The sequence below is a fragment of the Vulpes lagopus genome, chromosome 19 (assembly GCF_018345385.1).
Source record: "Vulpes lagopus strain Blue_001 chromosome 19, ASM1834538v1, whole genome shotgun sequence".
NCBI lineage: Eukaryota > Metazoa > Chordata > Mammalia > Carnivora > Canidae > Vulpes > Vulpes lagopus.
Genome location: NC_054842.1, coordinates 46,419,271 through 46,437,614, shown reverse-complemented (window position 1 = coordinate 46,437,614; position 18,344 = coordinate 46,419,271). Strand labels below are relative to the sequence as shown.

General features: G+C 40.9%; 1 protein-coding gene across 1 annotated transcript in view; it reads right to left on the bottom strand.

Annotated features, from left to right (window-relative positions):
- Window positions 1–18,344, bottom strand: part of MED12L (mediator complex subunit 12L) — a 325,697-nt gene that overhangs the window by 285,918 nt on the left and 21,435 nt on the right. The window contains exons 3-4 of the mRNA XM_041734039.1: window positions 8,542–8,646; window positions 3,102–3,293 (exon numbers count right to left, since the gene is read on the bottom strand). Coding sequence (XP_041589973.1) covers window positions 3,102–3,293; window positions 8,542–8,646 — 297 coding nt within the window. The remainder of the gene's footprint in view (window positions 1–3,101; window positions 3,294–8,541; window positions 8,647–18,344) is intronic.

The window sequence follows — 18,344 nt, the reverse complement described above, 5'->3', positions numbered from 1 at the left end:
ACCGACTAAGGAAGGAAATCCTGTTTATAGTGACTGCAGGATGACTTCCTTACACATGGATTCCAGTGTCAGCACAGAAACCACCTGACTTCACCTTGTAACTGAACCTAGGCAATCACTGCACAGCTGTTTCATATCTACATCAAGATAGAGCTGCATCTAAGTAGTAAAAGAAAACTTAGAAGGAAACCACCACCTAGCATGTGATGGTTTTTCAGCCACAAAACGGCTGTTACCACCTTGTAGCGCCTTTCCCTTCCATGAGTGTCACTGTCGACGCTCTCTGTTCACCAAGCAGAAGTGGAAGCAAAAGGAAATTCCATAGACCACAGTAATCAATGTCACCTGAAGCGGACATGTCATACCTAGTCAACTGTTCAAGAGCCAGAAGGATATCCCTGGAGACTATGAGTCTATTTTTCCAAATCTACCTATGACCGTGACTGAGTTAAAAGGCCCTTCACAGGCTAAATACTTGGGAGTGCTGTGGAGTTGTACAATAACGGAAAACCAGGCCCAGAAACTTGACCTATCCCAACCAGGAAACTATTCTGAACTCTAGAACAGAGCTGAAAGAGGACTCAAGATCTCAGCAGGGAAATTAAGGCCATTTGCAATAAGCCACCTCACAGGTAAATACCAGAAATTAAAGAAGTATTTGAACTTTCTAACACAAAGAACATGCAGAGAATGCAAACTTTTAACCCAACTATGAAAGAGCTTTTGTCATATCAAGAATAGGATATGCTGAGGAGGGGAGAAGTGAAGGGAGGGACTTGTCAAATGCCCAAGAAATAACTACTTCGAAGTATAGTCAATGGTAAGAGAAGGAAAGAAAGGAAAGGGAGGAGAGGAAAGGGGAGGGGAGGGGAGGGGAGAGGAGAGGGGAGAGGGTGAGGGAGATCGCCCAGGATTTCAAAACCGATCTGAGGTTTCAGAGCGCCGCCATTGGCGCGCTTCAGGAGGCCAGTGAAGCGTACCTGGTGGGTTTATTTGAAGATACTAATCTGTGTGCCATCCACGCTAAGAGAGTCACCATCATGCCCAAAGACATCCAGTTGGCTCGCCGGATACGGGGAGAGAGAGCTTAAGTGAAGGCAGTTTTTATGGTGTTTTGTAGTAAATTCTGTAAAATACTTTGGTTTAATTTGTGACTTTTTTTGTAAGAAATTGTTTATAATATGTTGCATTTGTACTTAAGTCATTCCATCTTTCACTCAGGATGAATGCGAAAAGTGACTGTTCACAGACCTCAGTGATGTGAGCGCTGTTGCTCAGGAGTGACAAGTTGCTAATATGCAGAAGGGATGGGTGATACTTCTTGCTTCTCATGATGCATGTTTCTGTATGTTAATGACTTGTTGGGTAGCTATTAAGGTGAGAGGGGAGAGAGAGGGGGAGGGAGGAGAGGGGAGGAGAGGGGAGGAGAGGGGAGGAGAGGGGAGGGGAGGGGAGGAGAGGAAAGGAGAGGAAAGGAGAGGGGAGGAGAGAAGGGAAGAGAAGAGAAAAAGGGAAGGGCAGAGAAAAAGAGAAAGGGAGGGAGGGAGGGAAGAAAACTTTGCATAGAATTAATGTCAGGGTTTACCTGAGGAACACCTGACCTGGCCAGAAGCAGCTCCTAATACAGAGAAGAACAACGGTTAATACACTAGACTGTGATTTACCTCCCTCCTAAAAGATAAGCGACCACTACACTGCTAAAGCAAAGCATCATTTCCTCACCAGTATTCGCTTTTAGAAAATATCCAAAAAAGGGATTCTGAAAGCTTATTAAAAAAAGGAAAACCTAAAAAGAAAGACATCAGCCTGGCTACAAGGGAAGTGAAGGTACCGACCAACATGGAGGGTATGAACTATTGGTAGAAAGTCATCAAATATCAAAGGATGCCCTTGACTTACGGGGTCTTCAGATACAACCTACAGATAGATCATCATGAGCCGACTTGGTAAATGTTCATTATTGGGAAAGAAATCCTACACGGTTCAGCACGTGTTGAGACAGAGTACAGAGGCAATTACGCTGATTGTTGTCCTTTTCGAGGATTTCAGTTGCCTTTAATCACAAAAATCTATGAAAGGCAACAAGGCCACTATGGTGGCACTAGGGCAAAAGAAAGCCAATGGGAGCTACAGGCTATTTTCAGAGTTGCTTTCGAAAACAAACAAGCAAATACCAAAAAGAGCTCTCCTTTAAGCCAGGCCTACACCACACCAGTTAGTAACACTTAGTAACACTTACTATCAAGAACAGAAGATGGTCACCCTTAAGACTAAAGGGTTTCAGGCCAGATGAAAAAGACATGTGGGATGATATCAAAGGTGTGCAAGAAGCCAGAGATCACTGGAAGCTATAAATAAACCTGCCCCTTCTATTCTAAAACTTTTTCAAAGAAGTTTTTCAAGCACACACAGAATCACTATCCTACTTGTTAAGAAGGAGACTCCGCTTTTAAGCACTTGGATTGGTACTTTTCAAGACACGGAAGTAACATCAAAGCAAGAATTTCTGAATAACACATTTTGGACATCCTGGCCTAAGGAAACTGAAAATATAATGGAAATAAATGAAGTCTTATTGCCTATTCTCGATTTTAAAAATTTGTCTACCAGGATCCCTGGATGGCGCAGTGGTTTGGCGCTTGCCTTTGGCCCAGGGCGCAATCCTGGAGACCTGAGATCAAATCCCACGCCGGGCTCCCGGTGCATGGAACCTGCTTCTCCCTCTGCCTGTGTCTCTGTCTCTCTCTCTCTCTCTCTCTCTCTCTCTCTCTCTCTGTGTGTGTGTGTGTGTGTGTGTGTGACTATCATAAATAAATAAAAATTTAAAAAATAAAAAATAAAAAAAATAAAAACTTGTCTACCTAAAAACCATATAAACTACATCCTGTGTGGACTGTTTAGGTCAAGATGTGCTAGGCACCACATGCCATCAAAATAAAGGGAGAAACAGTGTTATGTGCAGCACACACCTGGTACAGTGTACCTGTCATTGAAACTTTTGAGTTTTGGAAAGAACAGGGGGAAAGAAATATATACCTGAACATCATCTCAAACATCTTGATTTCTAGAAGATCATAATTAAACATTGTAAGAAATAATACCTTTTTTGCCAAAATAGCAAGTGGTTTATTTCCTGCTAAGTCAGAGAACCAACTATGAATTGCACTCTGGGATCGAGCAGTAACCAGCCAATAATTATCTTTAGCATTAACTTGTGGTTTCTTCTTTCCGGTGTCCTGGAAAGTGTTAAGCTTTAGCTTCTCAGCTAATATGCTGCTGAAATAAGCTCCAATCTGTGGAAACGAAAGAAAAAGTTTGAAGACAGTAAGTGTGTTAGTAATGTATAGTAGTATTTTATTTTTGTTTTAGGAGCATATCTTCAAACGGCCCATCAGAAAATAAAATGGCAATTTAAGTCCTTGAAGTCAAGAGTTGTGATTTACTTTATACTGACGTAATGCAAAAACTCCCACAGCACCTTTGTTAACAAGTGGTTCAAGGAAAAAAGAAGAGCCTTTGAAAATCTCTAGTAAGATGAAATTAATTACATCCTGAATGAATTTCAAGAGAATGGGTTCTGCTTTAATCTTCAGTGCGTACTTCTTTTTCAGACTACACACACATTTGGAGACAGTGTGTTTCCTGAGACGTGTTGCATGCAAGAGCAGAAAGTCTAGTAGTCACACAGTAATCATTCTTTTTCTGGTTTCATCTTAATAGCATATATTTTTGAACAGGAAAACTTTGTTTACGTTCAGCGCTTCTCAAAAAAAAAAAAAAGAGTCCAGGAAATTTTATTTAAATGGAAAATTACAAAGGGTTCGATTAAATTAAGAATTCACCATTTTTGACCAGGCTGCCAATTTCAAGAGTACAAATGTTTCAAGAGAAAGCTAGTGTTACCTGCTCTGAATGGAAGAAAGTAGCAAAGGCAGTTCCTGTGAATGAGACTGTGGCATTTTTGCATTACCCAAACTAAAAGAGGACAAAAGAGAAAGAAAGGCACAAGAAGGAAAGGGATAAATACCTAAAAATTAAGTGAATCCACAGGAAACTTGTTAGAATTTCCAAGAATCCCCTGGGAATTCTTTAATAATATGATACAAGCAACAAATAAGGTTAGCAGACAGTGGCAACCATGATTAAAATAAAATACCTACCTTGGTGAAGCAAAATAAGAATCACTACCTTAGTTAATGCTCTTGAGTCAATAAACAATTAGTATGTAGGTTGGAACACAGTTGTAAACAATTAGTCAAGGTTATCTACCAAGGTGAAAAGCTGGTACATGTTTCTCTTAATCTGAATTGGCATTCCTTGACCCTTATGATTTATGGACAATAAAAAGGTCTCTTTTGTTGTGTTAATATAATATGGTAATAAAAAATTAATTAGAAAAAAGATTTGATTTTTTTTTAAACAAACTTCATGGTATTTTTTTTTTATGCAATTGTGTGCTGAATGTTTAAACAGGAAACAAATTAAATGCAAAAATTTAGCAAAACCAGTTGTTTAGGAACAAGCTGCCAACAGACGCAAATTGCTTAAATTTCTCAATCAGTATTTGGTCTTTATATCAAGAATTTAAAACCCCTATTTACACTGGTTCTTTAAATTTAAAAAGTCCCTTTATTTGCAATTCTGTATAAGGGTTTTAATCATAATAAATAAAAGCATAAATTTTTTTAAAAAAAAACTAGCCAGCAATCTGTTCTACAATTATAATTTATGTATTTAATAACAATGGAATATGTGACTATATGTGCGTTTTACATCCTAACCAACCTTGTGAACCACTGCAGACTATATAAACTAAGTTAAAATTCCCTCAAGAGGAAGAAAAATTAAAAAAATCTAAACGTGACCATGCACTTAATTTTATATTCACACTATTCCAATCCTAAAGAAGGAGCATCATTCCCAAGTCCCAATGCCTACTTGCAAGTAACCACAGTGGTTAGTTTTTTATGTCTTTCCAGTGTTTCTTCAGAAGAATACACATGAACAAACACGAATACATTATTTTCTCTTTTTTTACATGAATACCTCTCTACGTACATTTAATAAATATCTGAGACCCTTCCACATCTGTGTATGGGGAACTTCTCATTCACTTTAACAAATAATGTACAGCGTGGCTGTACACATTGTATTTAATCAAGCACCTGCTAACGTACATTCGGAGTATTTTCCCAAACTTTGGCTATTACAAATCACTTTAAAATGAATAGCCTTTCCTATTTGTTATCTCATACATGTACAGCTACAGATTTCAGATAAATTGCCAGAATTCAGATTGTACGATTCTGTAATTTTAATCAGCATTGTTAAATTGCCCTCCATAAGCTTTGTACCAATTTGCACCCCCTCAGTCAGACAAGGTAGGAGAAAGAAAGTGTAATTTAAAACTTGTTTCCATCCCTCCAAAGCCATCTTGAAAGTAATTCATTTTATAAGAAAATGAAAAAAAAAGTTTAGGGACTACACTACAGTTCATGTATTCCATATTTATAAGCTCAAATTCCCTTCAGAAGGTTTGAATCCTTGAGTAAATCTCACAGGAAGGGTTGATAGCAAAAGCTGTAATGGGTCTTATTTCCACTTATTCAGTTATTAAAATTGAAATAAAACTTGATACAACAGAACAATTTGGCAGTTTTTATCAAGAAACACACAGCATTCATATTTCCTTACGGGAAATCGTGGTCCTCCAAAATGGATCTTGAAGCCCTAATCCTCAATATGATTGTATTTGGAGATAAGGCCTTTAAAAGAGGTTATGGTCAAATGAAGTCATAAGGGTGGGGCTTAATCCAATGGTGTCCTTATAGGAAGAAATACCTAATACCTTAATACTAAAAGGACTGGTGTCCTTATAGAAAGAAATACCTAATACTAGCACACACAGAAAAGACCATGTGAGGACATAGTGAGAGAAAAGCCTTGTGTAAGACAAGGAAGAGAGGCCTCAGAAGAAACCAGACCTGTTGACACCTTGACCCTGGGCCACCTTGATCCTGGCCTCCTCAACCATGAAAAAATAATTTTTTTCTCAGAAAATCAAATTTCTGTTGTTTAAGCCACCCAGTTTGTGGTATTCTGTTATGGAGGCCCAAACAGACTAATACACCTTCTAACCCAAGTAAATATGCTTCTGGAAACTTTTCCAAAAGAACAAAAGCTGGGAGCACCTGGGTGGCTCAGTTGGTTAAGCATCTGCCTTTGGCTCAAGGCATGATCCTGGGGTCCTGGGATCAAGTCCCATGTTGGCCTCCCTGCGAAAAGCCTGCTTCTCCCTCTGCCTGTGACTCTGCCTCTCTGTCTCTCATAAATAAATAGACGAAATCTCAAAAACATATATAGATAGATAGATAGATAGATAGATAGATACACACATATATAGTATATATATTTTATATATACATATAATCTATATATAATTGTGGTTGTGATATTAAAAAGTATATGAAGACTGGAAAAAGACAAAACTAAAAATATTGTGTTTGGTTGATGGGACTATCTGTAGAAAACGCTTCTGTTTTCTTTCACGTTGTTTACATATTTCAGTTAATTAGCAAATTGAAAAGTACACATGTGTTTATGTGTACGTGCGCACACACAGATCTTAAAGAATACACAAACCTTTAACAGTGGTTATCTCTCTGGTGAAGGGGAAGTAAGTTTATTGGTATGTTTGATTTCATTCACATGTATAATGCTTTCAATTTAATAAAAGTATTTCAATATTCAGAAAATAAAAATTCAGAAAGGATGAGAAAAATCAAACCTTAAAAGAATACAAACAGAAAACAAATGACTCTTCCTATATATGCTACTAAAATAACCACGCAGAAAAAGAATTTAATTCAAGAAATTTTTTGACACAACATCTTACTATACACCCTTAATGAAAATTAGTCTAAGGACCAAAAGTATAATAGGAAAATTATAAATTTTACATAGTAATTTTGTTGTCGGAGTAGCATCAGAATAGTTTAGTTTACCCTGGAACTTTCTTACGTGCATTGTAAAACAGAGTAAATAAATAAATATACTGAATTTACTAAAAGCCAGGGTTCTCACTTTGGGAGAAAGGAGATACAAAGATGGAACAGAAAAGAGGAAAAACCCTGTGGTACTGGGTAAGAACTGGTAGATGGATGCAAGGAAGGAAAAAAGAAAAAGGAGAGAAGACAAAAGAAGAAACAGATATCTATGGTGTTTCCCATCTCTGTCCACTGAACACTGAACATGTCCACTCTGTCCATCCTAGGAGTTAGGATACTCTAGTAGCAACAAGCTTGCCAAGCATCCGGATCTGAGCTGGGGCACAGAAAGAACACGTATCTGGCACATGTTACTGCATCAAAGGTGAAGAGTGCTCAAAGAATGTTGGGGATGTCAAAAGCACCCAAGAAACAGGTTAAAGGCGCCCCCTGGCCAAGTGAAAGACAACTTAATCATCAAAAAGATGAGACATCAAATTTTAAAGAGTCCTGGAGTTCAAAGTGATATTCCATCCAATGGGATGTCAGGGCATGTGCCTGGCTCAGTGGGTGGAGCATCCAACTCCTGATCCCAGAGGTCATGAGTTCAAGCCCCATGTCATATGAGGAGATTACTTTTAAAAAAAGAAAAACGGAAGTATCTGGGGTACCTGGCTGGCTCAGTCAGCAAAGCATGCAACTCTTAATTCTCAGAATGGTGAGTTCAAGCCCCACATTGGGTGTGGAGCCTACTTAAAACAATAAAATGATTAAAAATACGAATTTTATTTATTTTTTTTTTAATACGAATTTTATTTATTTTTTTTTTAAAAATACGAATTTTAAAATGGGGTGTCCTTTCCTTTTATAAAATAACGCCAACTAATAAATGTATAAGAAAGACAACTGGAAAACCAGCATTTTGCAACCACCAGCAAAATAACTCATTCAGCAAGCCTTATCAATTGATGATACAATCACAAGATAAAATTGTACTGAAGAATAGCATATTCATTTGGTCTCAAGGTATCACCCTCCAGAGATTACTACAAGGAAAAAATAACTACTTTTACAACGTAAAGTAACAGCAGACACCACCTTCAATGACCACCTTAGTATGACCAATAGTAGGGCAAACTGGCACTGCGTGTCTTCTGATGTGCAATGTAGGCTTCTTGCCAAAAATATTTAACCTGAATCTTGTCATGAAAAACCAATCATACAAATCTAGATGTAGGACTAGAATATAAGACAAATTATCTGGACAGCAACTCCAAAAGCCCCTTTCCTCCCCAAAAAAAAAAAAAAAAAAAAAAGAGAGAGAGAGAAGGTGGAGAGCAGTACTACACTGGATTACAATAGACCAAAGAGACATGGCAACCAAATGCAATGCATGAGCCCTACTTAGGTCCTAGGGCAGGACCTTGTATCAGATATTCTGGGAAATTCTGAGTATGAATGATGATTTAAATAACACTAATTTATCGACATTAACTATTCAGGGTGTCACACACACTTTTTCAGAAGTTTTAGGAAAATTGACAATTTGCATTACCTTTGATGGGTTAATTACAATATTTCTGGCTGAGCCATGTTCATCTCCAGTAAAGGCTGGCTGATTGTTGAAGCCTTGCTTTACATTCACAGCAGTAAGTTCATCCTGTTCAAGAAAAGGTATCAATTAATCAGAAGGACATAAAAGCTCCAACTTTACCCAGCATACTGCAGCCTGAGTACTGACTGTGTAAAAGAAAACCGTTGAGGATGCCTGGGTGGCTCAGCTGTTGAACGTCTGCCTTTGGTTCAGGGCGTGATCCCGGGTCTGGGGATCGAGTCCTGCATTGGGCTCCCTGCGACGAGCCTGCTTCTGCGACGAGCCTGCTTCTCCATCTATGTCTCTGCCTCTCTGTGTCTCTCATGAATAAATAAATAAAATCTTTTAAAAAAAAATGGTTGAATGTACATCAAAGAGAGACCAGAAATTGAAGATTGAAAACCAATACACAAAGGTACAGAGAGAGATAAAATAAATGTGGCAAAATATTAACAACTGTTAACTCGGGATAACGTGGGCAGGCATTCGTTAGACCATTTTCTTGATTATTCTATAAATTTAAAAATTTTAACTAATAGGTTGGGAAAAGAAAAAATGAGCAAAAATCCCCCCACACACACACACACATGCAGAAACAAAGTCATAGAAAAGTGTATACTAGAATTGCTTCCAAAGGCCCCATAGTTGGGCTCTCCCTACCTTGCCAGACCCTATACACATCCCTGTTTTATTTATGTTCAAGAAAAATGGCACATTCCACTTACCTAAGACCCTGTAGCAAGTTAAAGATAGAAATGAAGAATTCATAATAGGCATAAGCTTTGTGATAACCATAATACCACGACCAGCAGCATCTGAAGGGAAGATTAGGGCTTGCAAAATCCTTTCGTGCATCTTGGCTCACTTGATCTTTAACCAAATTCTAAGGTAAATGGTAGGCATGTACCATGTAGCTCATTTACAGACGAGAAGAATGAGGCTCACACTAAGCGAACACAGTAACTGGACAGAGCCAACACTGAAATGCTGTCTTCTCAAACCAAGACTAGAAAGAGAAATTTCCATGACTCCATGCCACTGAAGTACAAATGCCATATGAAAATGTGGTCTATAAATACAGAACTCCTTAAAAACATCTCCTACTGGATAGATATAGGAAAACTTTTCTCCCCAGGGTCACAACACATCAGAAATAGTCCAAGGCTTTAAAAAAGAAAAAGAAGACGACAATGACGACGACGACGACCTTGCTCTGCCCAAATCATTGAGCTACGGAACTACATCGGAGTTCCTAAAATATAGGCTTAAAAGAATAAAAGGGAAAGGCTTGAGTAAATAAAGCTGCCTCCTGTTCCTCCTCACTGCAAGCCAAGAAAAGGTCTAAGTAACCGTTGGGGTGATGCTAGCCATAGCACAAGAATGAGAATGCATATTTCATCTTCGTAAGAAATTGCTTCAAGCATAAAATGAAGAAAAAAAGAAAACCAACTGATCAAAATCACTGCTGTGATTAAGTAGGAAGCCTTAGGACAAAATAGTTTATGACATATAAGCACCTGAAAGGTCGGCCTGGCTGAGAGCCGAGGTCTCCTGGAGACGTGCCATGTAACTTTACTTAATTGTGTGTGTACTCTACCTAACATCTTGGCAAGCCACAGTTTTGGCAAGCTTTCAAAAGACCCCGCTACAGGAAGTTTAGCTCTATGATAATCGAGTCTCCTCCAAGCACGAAGGTCATTGAAATTGTGACCCGCACAGAAAATGAGTTACATACACATATCAACACATCTCAAACTGCTCCCACGTTTTCAAATAATTACTTGAAAATCTAGGGCAAAACTACGTAATGCATATATTTTAAGCCAGAAAGGTGTCAATCAACTTAAATAAAGCGAGTATGCTAACAAAAATGTCTGTAGTCTTGGGAGTCTAAGAAAGAAAGGGGATAAATGGGATCAGAAGGGGAATGGGATGAGAAAATTGAATTTTTATCTTGTGATTTACCATCAGAGTATTACAAGAAACATTAATTGAGTAACAACATATGTTTTACTAAAAATACGCTCTGGCTTAATCAAGAGGAAATGTGTGAGGCTCTCAGGAGCAGTTAGTTCCATTTCGTGCTGCTGCACTTTCTACTCCAAAGGTACTCCAAGGCTCCACGTATTTGACTGTGAACCAATAGTCTGGAAAGATACGCCCTGCAGACATATGCACACATGCATTCAGACACACTCCTTGGAAGTAAAGGAACCTGGAACCATGCGGTTCCTTGTCTGTCGACCACATCGGGTTTTCCTCACACACTAAGATCCACACAGGTACTCCTGGAAGGAAGCCCTGAGTTGTGAGAACTTTTTATCTCGCATTCTAAATTGCACAAAAATACATCCAGAATCCGACCCTCTTCTCACCACCACCAATGCAGCCTCCCCGTCATCTCATGCTCGGACACCGCGATGGCTCCTAACTGGCTTTCTTGCTTCTATGAGTGTCCCCCCCAACCACCCCCTGAAAGCTACTTTCAACACAGCAGTCACAGGGAGCTTCTTAAAACTTAAGCAAGATCATGTTACTCCTGCTCAAAACCTGCATTAACTCCCCAACTCAGGGTAAAAGCAAAGGCCTTATGATGCCCTACAAGTTCCTGTGTGATGATCTGGCCCCTCTTACCTTTCTGACCTCATTCCTAACCACACTTGCCTTAGCTGACCCTACTCCAGCCACACGGGTCTCCTTGCAGTTCCTCAATCAAGCATGCCTGCTGGATGGTCCCAAGCCTCGGGGTCTTTGTCCTATCTGTTCCCTCAGCCTGGATGGCTTTCCTTTGGTATCCACGGCCAACTACATAAGCACCTGAAGACTTTGCTCAAATTTCATATTCTCAATGAGAAATCTGAGGATGCTATTTAAAAATGGAACTGCTCACTCCGTTCTCTTCGCCTCCAGCATTCCTAACCTTCCAATAATCTGTAGTACTTATCACCTAAAATGCCCTATAATTTACTTACAACGTGTACTGTCTGTTTCCCTCACCGGAAGGTAAGGCCCATGAAACCAAGGATCTTTATTTTGTTCACTGATGCACGCCAAGCACAGAGAGCACACATCAGGTATTCAATAAATATTTGTTGAAAGAATAAATAAGTGTGGGGCACCTGGCTGGCTCAGTCAGTAGAGCGTGTGACTCTTGATCTCAGGGTCCTGAATTCAAGCCCCATGTTAGGCATGGAGCCTACTTGAAAAAAAGGAAGGAAGGAAGGAAGGAAGGAAGGAAGGAAGGAGAGAGAGAGAGAGAGAAAGAAACAATGAATAAGTGAATGATAACCTGTTTTGAACAATTAACATAAGCATATTCTGAATCACTCTCCCTTAACTTTGGGGTCTGTAATCCCATCTGTATTTATGACAGATCCTCCTAATCACCCAGAGCAGCAGTGGCTCTCACCCCATCAAACTCAATGAACCACCCTGAAAATAAAATATTTTATAATAACTTTCCCTGAGTCTGAAATGAAATTCATCAACAGTAATTTTCCGATACCAATACTTAAAAATATTTTAAGTCAATATAATACCCTCCCTCTGAAATTTTTTTCTAAAGTAAGTCATAACGACATAGGTGCTTGAATATGCTCAAGCATACGACACTAGACCTTCACTTACTCAAAGCTCATTCCATTGGCCAGCAGCCAGCAACAGCGCATAATAACCGAGGATTTGTGAAAAATGCAAAATCTCTGTCAATCAGTCAATCAATCAAAAAGCAAACAGGCAAGCAAGCAAAATCTCCATCACAAATCCCCCAATCACAATCTGCAGCTACAAATTCCCAGGTAATTCAGGGGCGCTTTAAACTTTGAGAAGGGAGGCCCTCGGAGACACAAAGAACTGTTGTGTTTGTTCCTAGAATCACCACAACGAAGTGCCTACAAATGGAGGCATCATGTGTGTTCTATTGCCAGTTCCAACGGCCAGAACTGCACAATACAATTCTTCTGAAATGGTGAAAACTCTTAGTAAAGTTTCAAACTAAAACGAAATCTCCAAATACACTAACACACAAGTTATATCACTCAGAAACTCAGTGTACATCAACGTGTATTAAAATCCTGCAAAAAGAAAACAAAACCTTTGAGATCCTATGTAAACAGATGCCCACCTGGAATAGAAAGGGAAAAAGAACAAGATTCAGATAGTCCAGTGGCACATTTGACCGCCCGGGGGGATGCATCTTCCGCTTGAGCCCAGCTGTCCGCAGAGTACAGCCAGCACACCTGGCCCTGCCCGCTAAGGGATCGTGGCACCCCAACCACAGCAACAGCCTACGCTGCCCCCAGAGATTTCCACAAGGCTCCCCGGGGACCAAAGACAGAGAGGGCTGCTCCTACCCCTCAGAGGCCTGCTTCTGCAAAGGGGACTCAGGTCCCCTTTGTGGGTTTTGGGTTTAAGAAACACTGAGTTTCATTCACATCGTGAAGCGTCAGCAAGAGCCCTGTCCCCGCTGCTGCGGCAAAACACGATGGAAGAAAGTGCAGGTCCAGCGGTCTACACACACACACACACACACACACACACACACACACACACACGCCCTGCCTTTAGGGCTGGGACACGCGGCTACAGGTGGTGGCAATGCTGGAGGAGGACTACATGGAAATGCACGCAAGAAGGAGAGAGAGAGCAGTGGGCGAAGAGTCCAGGGTCTGCAATCAGACCGTCCAGATGTGAACCTCCGGCTGCTTGGAAGAGTGGCTCTCAGAGGCCTTTGGAACTGAAGCTGTCCTTCAGTTTCCTCCACTGCCAGAGAGCTCCCACGACTGTCTCCACATGCCCGTTGAGGAAATAAAGCGGAGAGGTTAACTAGCCCAAGGTCACACCGTTGGTAAAGAACTCCAAAGAACCTCCGGTCTCTAACCACCACACTATGTGAAGACAGCCAGCAATTAGTACCGCTGCTATTGTTTTTGTCTTGTTTCTGATACAGCAAAGTGATAACCTGAAGCTCCAGTAAGCACTCAGGTGTACAAAGAGTCCATTTCCAGAAACTAAAAAGACCCTGGCTTTAGGAGGGGGTTCTTAACGTGTCTGCATGCATCAGAATCCCCTGGAGGGTTTGTTAAAATGCAGCTTCCTGGGTCCCACCCCCAGATTTTCTAATCCAGTTAAGTCTGGGGTGGGGCCTGAGAATGTGAATTTCTTTTTTTTTTTTAATATTTTATTTATTCATGAGAGACACACACAGAGACAGAAAGAGAGGGAGAGACACAGGCAGAAGGAGAAGCAGGCTCCATGCAGGGAGCCCGATGTGGGACTCGATCCTGGGTCTCCAGGATCATACCTTGGGCTGAAGGCAGCGCCAAACCGCTGAGCCACCCAGGCTGCCCTGAAAATGTGAATTTCTAACAACCTACCAAGTATGCAGCTCTAGGGACCACACACTGAGAACCAGTGACAAAAGATCTGGAGTTTGTGGCTTTCTAGAAAACCAGGGCTTCCAAGCCCAGCATCAATGCTGCACTCACCATCAGGAGGAAGCTGTGTGTCCAAAAAAAGACGGGTCAGAATTCTCTGCCACAATGCAGAGGCACAAATACAAAGCTACACACACACACACACACACACACACACACACACACACACACACATATTCTGGAAGGAAACCAGTGTATGAAAGTTTTCTCTTTCACTCCTTCGGCATTTCACAGACCCACAATGAATAAAAACATCAAGGCCACCACGTAGTCAATTATATCAGGAAGCCAACAGCCAAAACAGAAGCTTGGAAGTCACTTTTATTTGAGGTTTACTGATACAGAGCTTTAGGAGGTCAGCTTCCTAGAGAACGAAGGCAAAGAGAGTAAAAGCCCAAAGCATCACAACCAAAATATGTACCCTGGTGGTTTATTTCCAAACGTTTCCGAAAAGGGTGAAAGTCAATGGCAGGAATTTCAAAAAACGAGTTAAAAGTAAGATTCAGGTTCCAGGGTGTTCACTTTCGTTTAGCCTGCATTTCTCAAACTCTGCTAATGCGCCCACAGACCCCTTTTATTTTTTTTTATATATTTTTTAAGAATTTTTTAAATTTTTATTTATTTATGATAGTCACAGAGAGAGAGAGAGAGAGAGAGAGAGAGAGAGAGAGAGAGGCAGAGACACAGGCAGAGGGAGAAGCAGGCTCCATGCAGGGAGCCCGACGTGGGATTCGATCCTGGGTCTCCAGGATCGCGCCCTGGGCCAAAGGCAGGCGCTAAACTGCTGCGCCACCCAGGGGTCCCCCACAGACCCCTTTTAAAGGGAAAATATTCTCTCTGGCCTGAGGATGTCTGTCTGTAGACCCCAACTTGGGGGAAACAGGCTAAGATGTGGATACTTAATGGCATTAGGCAGCAATAAGAGAGGCAGACAAACGTAATGTGTGTTACATGGACTCAAACAACACACTTTTATGACACTTTGCTCTGAAGGCCTTTGCCAAATCTAATCAGGCAAAAAAAAATAGAAGGGCGAGAGTCCAGATTTTGGAATGGCATGCCTCTAAAATCCCCAAGCCAGAGTCTGTAGAGGACACAAATAGCTTCCTCTTGCACTAGACTTGAACCTCTTCAAAGATCTCTCTAAATAAGAGGATCACCACCAAAATTCTAACAATGGTTCCTATTGAGATTTAGGCTTGCTCTGCGGCCCATAGTCCATCATTCTTACAAAAGAACCTTCAGCAGCTACTATGCCTATTTGCAAAGGTAAATTCACAGTCCTTGCCTGGTGGCCCTGGGCAGCAGCACACCAGGCCTGGGTGCTTTTGGATTTCAACAGAATTGTCCCAAGGGAACCTCAACATGGAGAAAGAAGGACTCTCACCCCTCTTTATCATTGGTTTCTACTAAAATAATAAGCCTTAAAGCAATGTTCAGGAGACAGGCACTTACAGACAGACATTCAGAATCCTAGAAATTGTTCCATGTTCATACAGAAGGCCAGGTTCACTCTGCATTTCTGTATTCCACAGCGACACCAAAACTGGATCTTCAGGGCCTTGGGGGAACTCCAAATACATCCATAAATCTCACACATTTACCTTGAACTTCATAGGATAATCTTATTTTTTGGATCACTTTCAAAGCAATCTTTTAATTTCAATAAAATGTTTCACCGGAAAGTAGAAACATTTTGATACTCGCCTGGAAGCTGGTTAAGCTCTTTCTCACTCAAGGCAAAAATACATAAAAGAGGCGCCTGGGTGGCTCAGTTGGTTGAGCAACCAACCGACTCTTGGTTTCAGCTCAGGTCATGATCTCGGGGTCGTGATGTCGAGCCCCCACGTCAGGCTCCATGCTCAGCACAGAGTCTGCCTGAGATTCTCTCTCTCTCCCCCTCTACCCCTCCCCCTCTCACGCTCTCTAAATTAAATGAATAAATCATGAAATCTTAGAAAGTTAGGAAAGGAGGTAATCATAAAATCTTAGAAAGGAAGGAAGACAAGTAGCTAGGTAGGTAGATCGGTCGGTCAATTGGGACAATTTCCAATGACCGTTGCAAGAGCAGATAATAAATGCAGGCAAACACATACACCGATGCACACAGACATGCAAGCACACACATGCGTAACCTCCTCCAGACTTCGCCTCTAACCCACAGAACCTGTGCAGGCATGCCCTATCTCTCTAGTCACTCGTGTCTAACACACTAACTCACTGACTGTTCAACAAATTGGACAGAAATGTCCACCAGGACTATGATAATGCCACAGAAGTAGAAAAATGTCCCTCTGTGTGCTCGTCAGGCAGACTGGGTGAGCGAGGGTCTTAACCAAACAAACAAAAGAAAAAAAAATACAGTCTGATAACTATTTTTCCTAGCCTTGCCCAGCCTTCCCTGGAAAGCTGGAAAGAGCATTTTCCGAGACCCCTGAGGATGTCTGCAGATCCCAGTTTGAGAAATGGAGCTGTGATAATCCCCACGCGTGGATACAGTGAATGGTCTTTAGGTAACACCTAGAGGTGGCGGGTATAAATGACCCAGAAGATGGGGGAATAATCTTTCCGAGTCCCTAACAATTCTATCCACACTCCTCTCAAAACCGGTCTCACGTTCATCCCTTTAAAATACAACTGTCGCCTCTCTAACCCATGGCTGCCATCACAGTGGGCCCTAGGCACTGCTCCTTGTGTGGTTCCTCTCCTCTGTTTAGATTTTTACCTGAATCCATCCTGCCCACAGGCCCTGATGAATCTTCCTCCAACGAGTGTTCTTTTCTGCCCTCCCCTGTTCACAAGCCTCAGAAGGTCTTCTACTTTTTTCCTTCTTTTCCCCAGAAGGGGCTAAAGAATGGAAGCACCTAAAGCCACCCCCCTCCAAGCCCTCAGTGATACCTGTGGGCCTTCTCTCCACCTAACTGTGGCTCCAAACCCAAGCACCGTTACCTCAGAGAGGCATTAAATGCCTTGAACAATCAAGCTCCACCTCCCAGTCTCACTTCTTTCCTCAGCGTTAAAATCACAGATGTGAGTTTGAATGCAGAGCCCTTACTGGTGATTGGGAACAAGGTACCTGACCTCTCTGTACCTCAGTTGCTTCGTTTGAAATGAGGCAAGAATAACTCAGAGGCTTGAGGTTATGTAAGATAAAATGTACAAAGAGGTTAGCACGGTGCCTGGCCCATATTAAGTGCTCTATAAACGGTGGCCATGGTTATAAAAACTTAGAGCTATATTTTATTTTTATATTTTAACTCATTTAATCTACTTGACTATTATATTCTTTCCCACATAAATCATCTTTTCAGCCTCCAAGTCTTACATAATGCCTTTCCCATCCCCTGGAGTACATTATCATGAAATCTTTTGCCTTCTTCAAACCACAACTCAGGACTCCCTTTCATTCAATCAACAAATAAATAAGTATACAGCACTGTGCTACGTACTGGGGATTCCACAGTGAGCACATTACAAGTGATAAATGCCCCCAAGGAGAAGCACCACCTGCTCAGGATGCACGTAACAGGGGCTTGACAGTCTCAGAAATCAGACAAGAATTCCCTGAAGAAGTGGCCTTTGTGCCTCAGCTCAAACTGAGAAGTAGAAGTTAACTGAGTTAAGAGGAGGACCTTATAATGGTAAGGTTGACATTCTGCATAAAGTGATACAATATTAATTCTAAGATGGTGAAAAGCATTGTACTTCCCAGAACAATTAAAAAAAAAACCCCACAACGTAAAGAGGTATAACTAAAATATCAATAGGCAACTTAAAACTATAAGAAATGACTTAATAATCCAAAAGAAAGAAACAGAAAAAAATAGTATGTTTATATGTAAATCCAATCATATCAAATTATAGGAAATGAGAATTAAATATTAATTGACCAAGCTTCCAATGAAGGGACAAGGATTGTCAGAACGCATAAAAAAGCAAAACCCCATGGAAGCACCCCAAGTATGCATCGACTGATGAATGGATAAAGAGGATGTGGTATGTATATACAGAATGGAATATTACTCAGCCATAAAAAAGAATGAAATCCTGCCACTTGCGATGACACGATGGCACCAAAAAGTATTATGCTAAGGAAAATAAGTCAGAGAAAGACAAATACCATTTGATTTCATTCACATGTGGAATTGAAGTTACAAAGCAAATGAGCAAAGGGGGGAAAAATGCAGAGACAAACCAAGACTTTTTTTTTTTTTTTTGTAAGATTTTATTTATTGGGATGCCTGGGTGGCTCAGCAGTTGGGTGCCTGGGAGTCCAGGGGCAAAGAGATTGCAACTAGTTAGCAGACTCTCATAAGAGTCCAGACATCA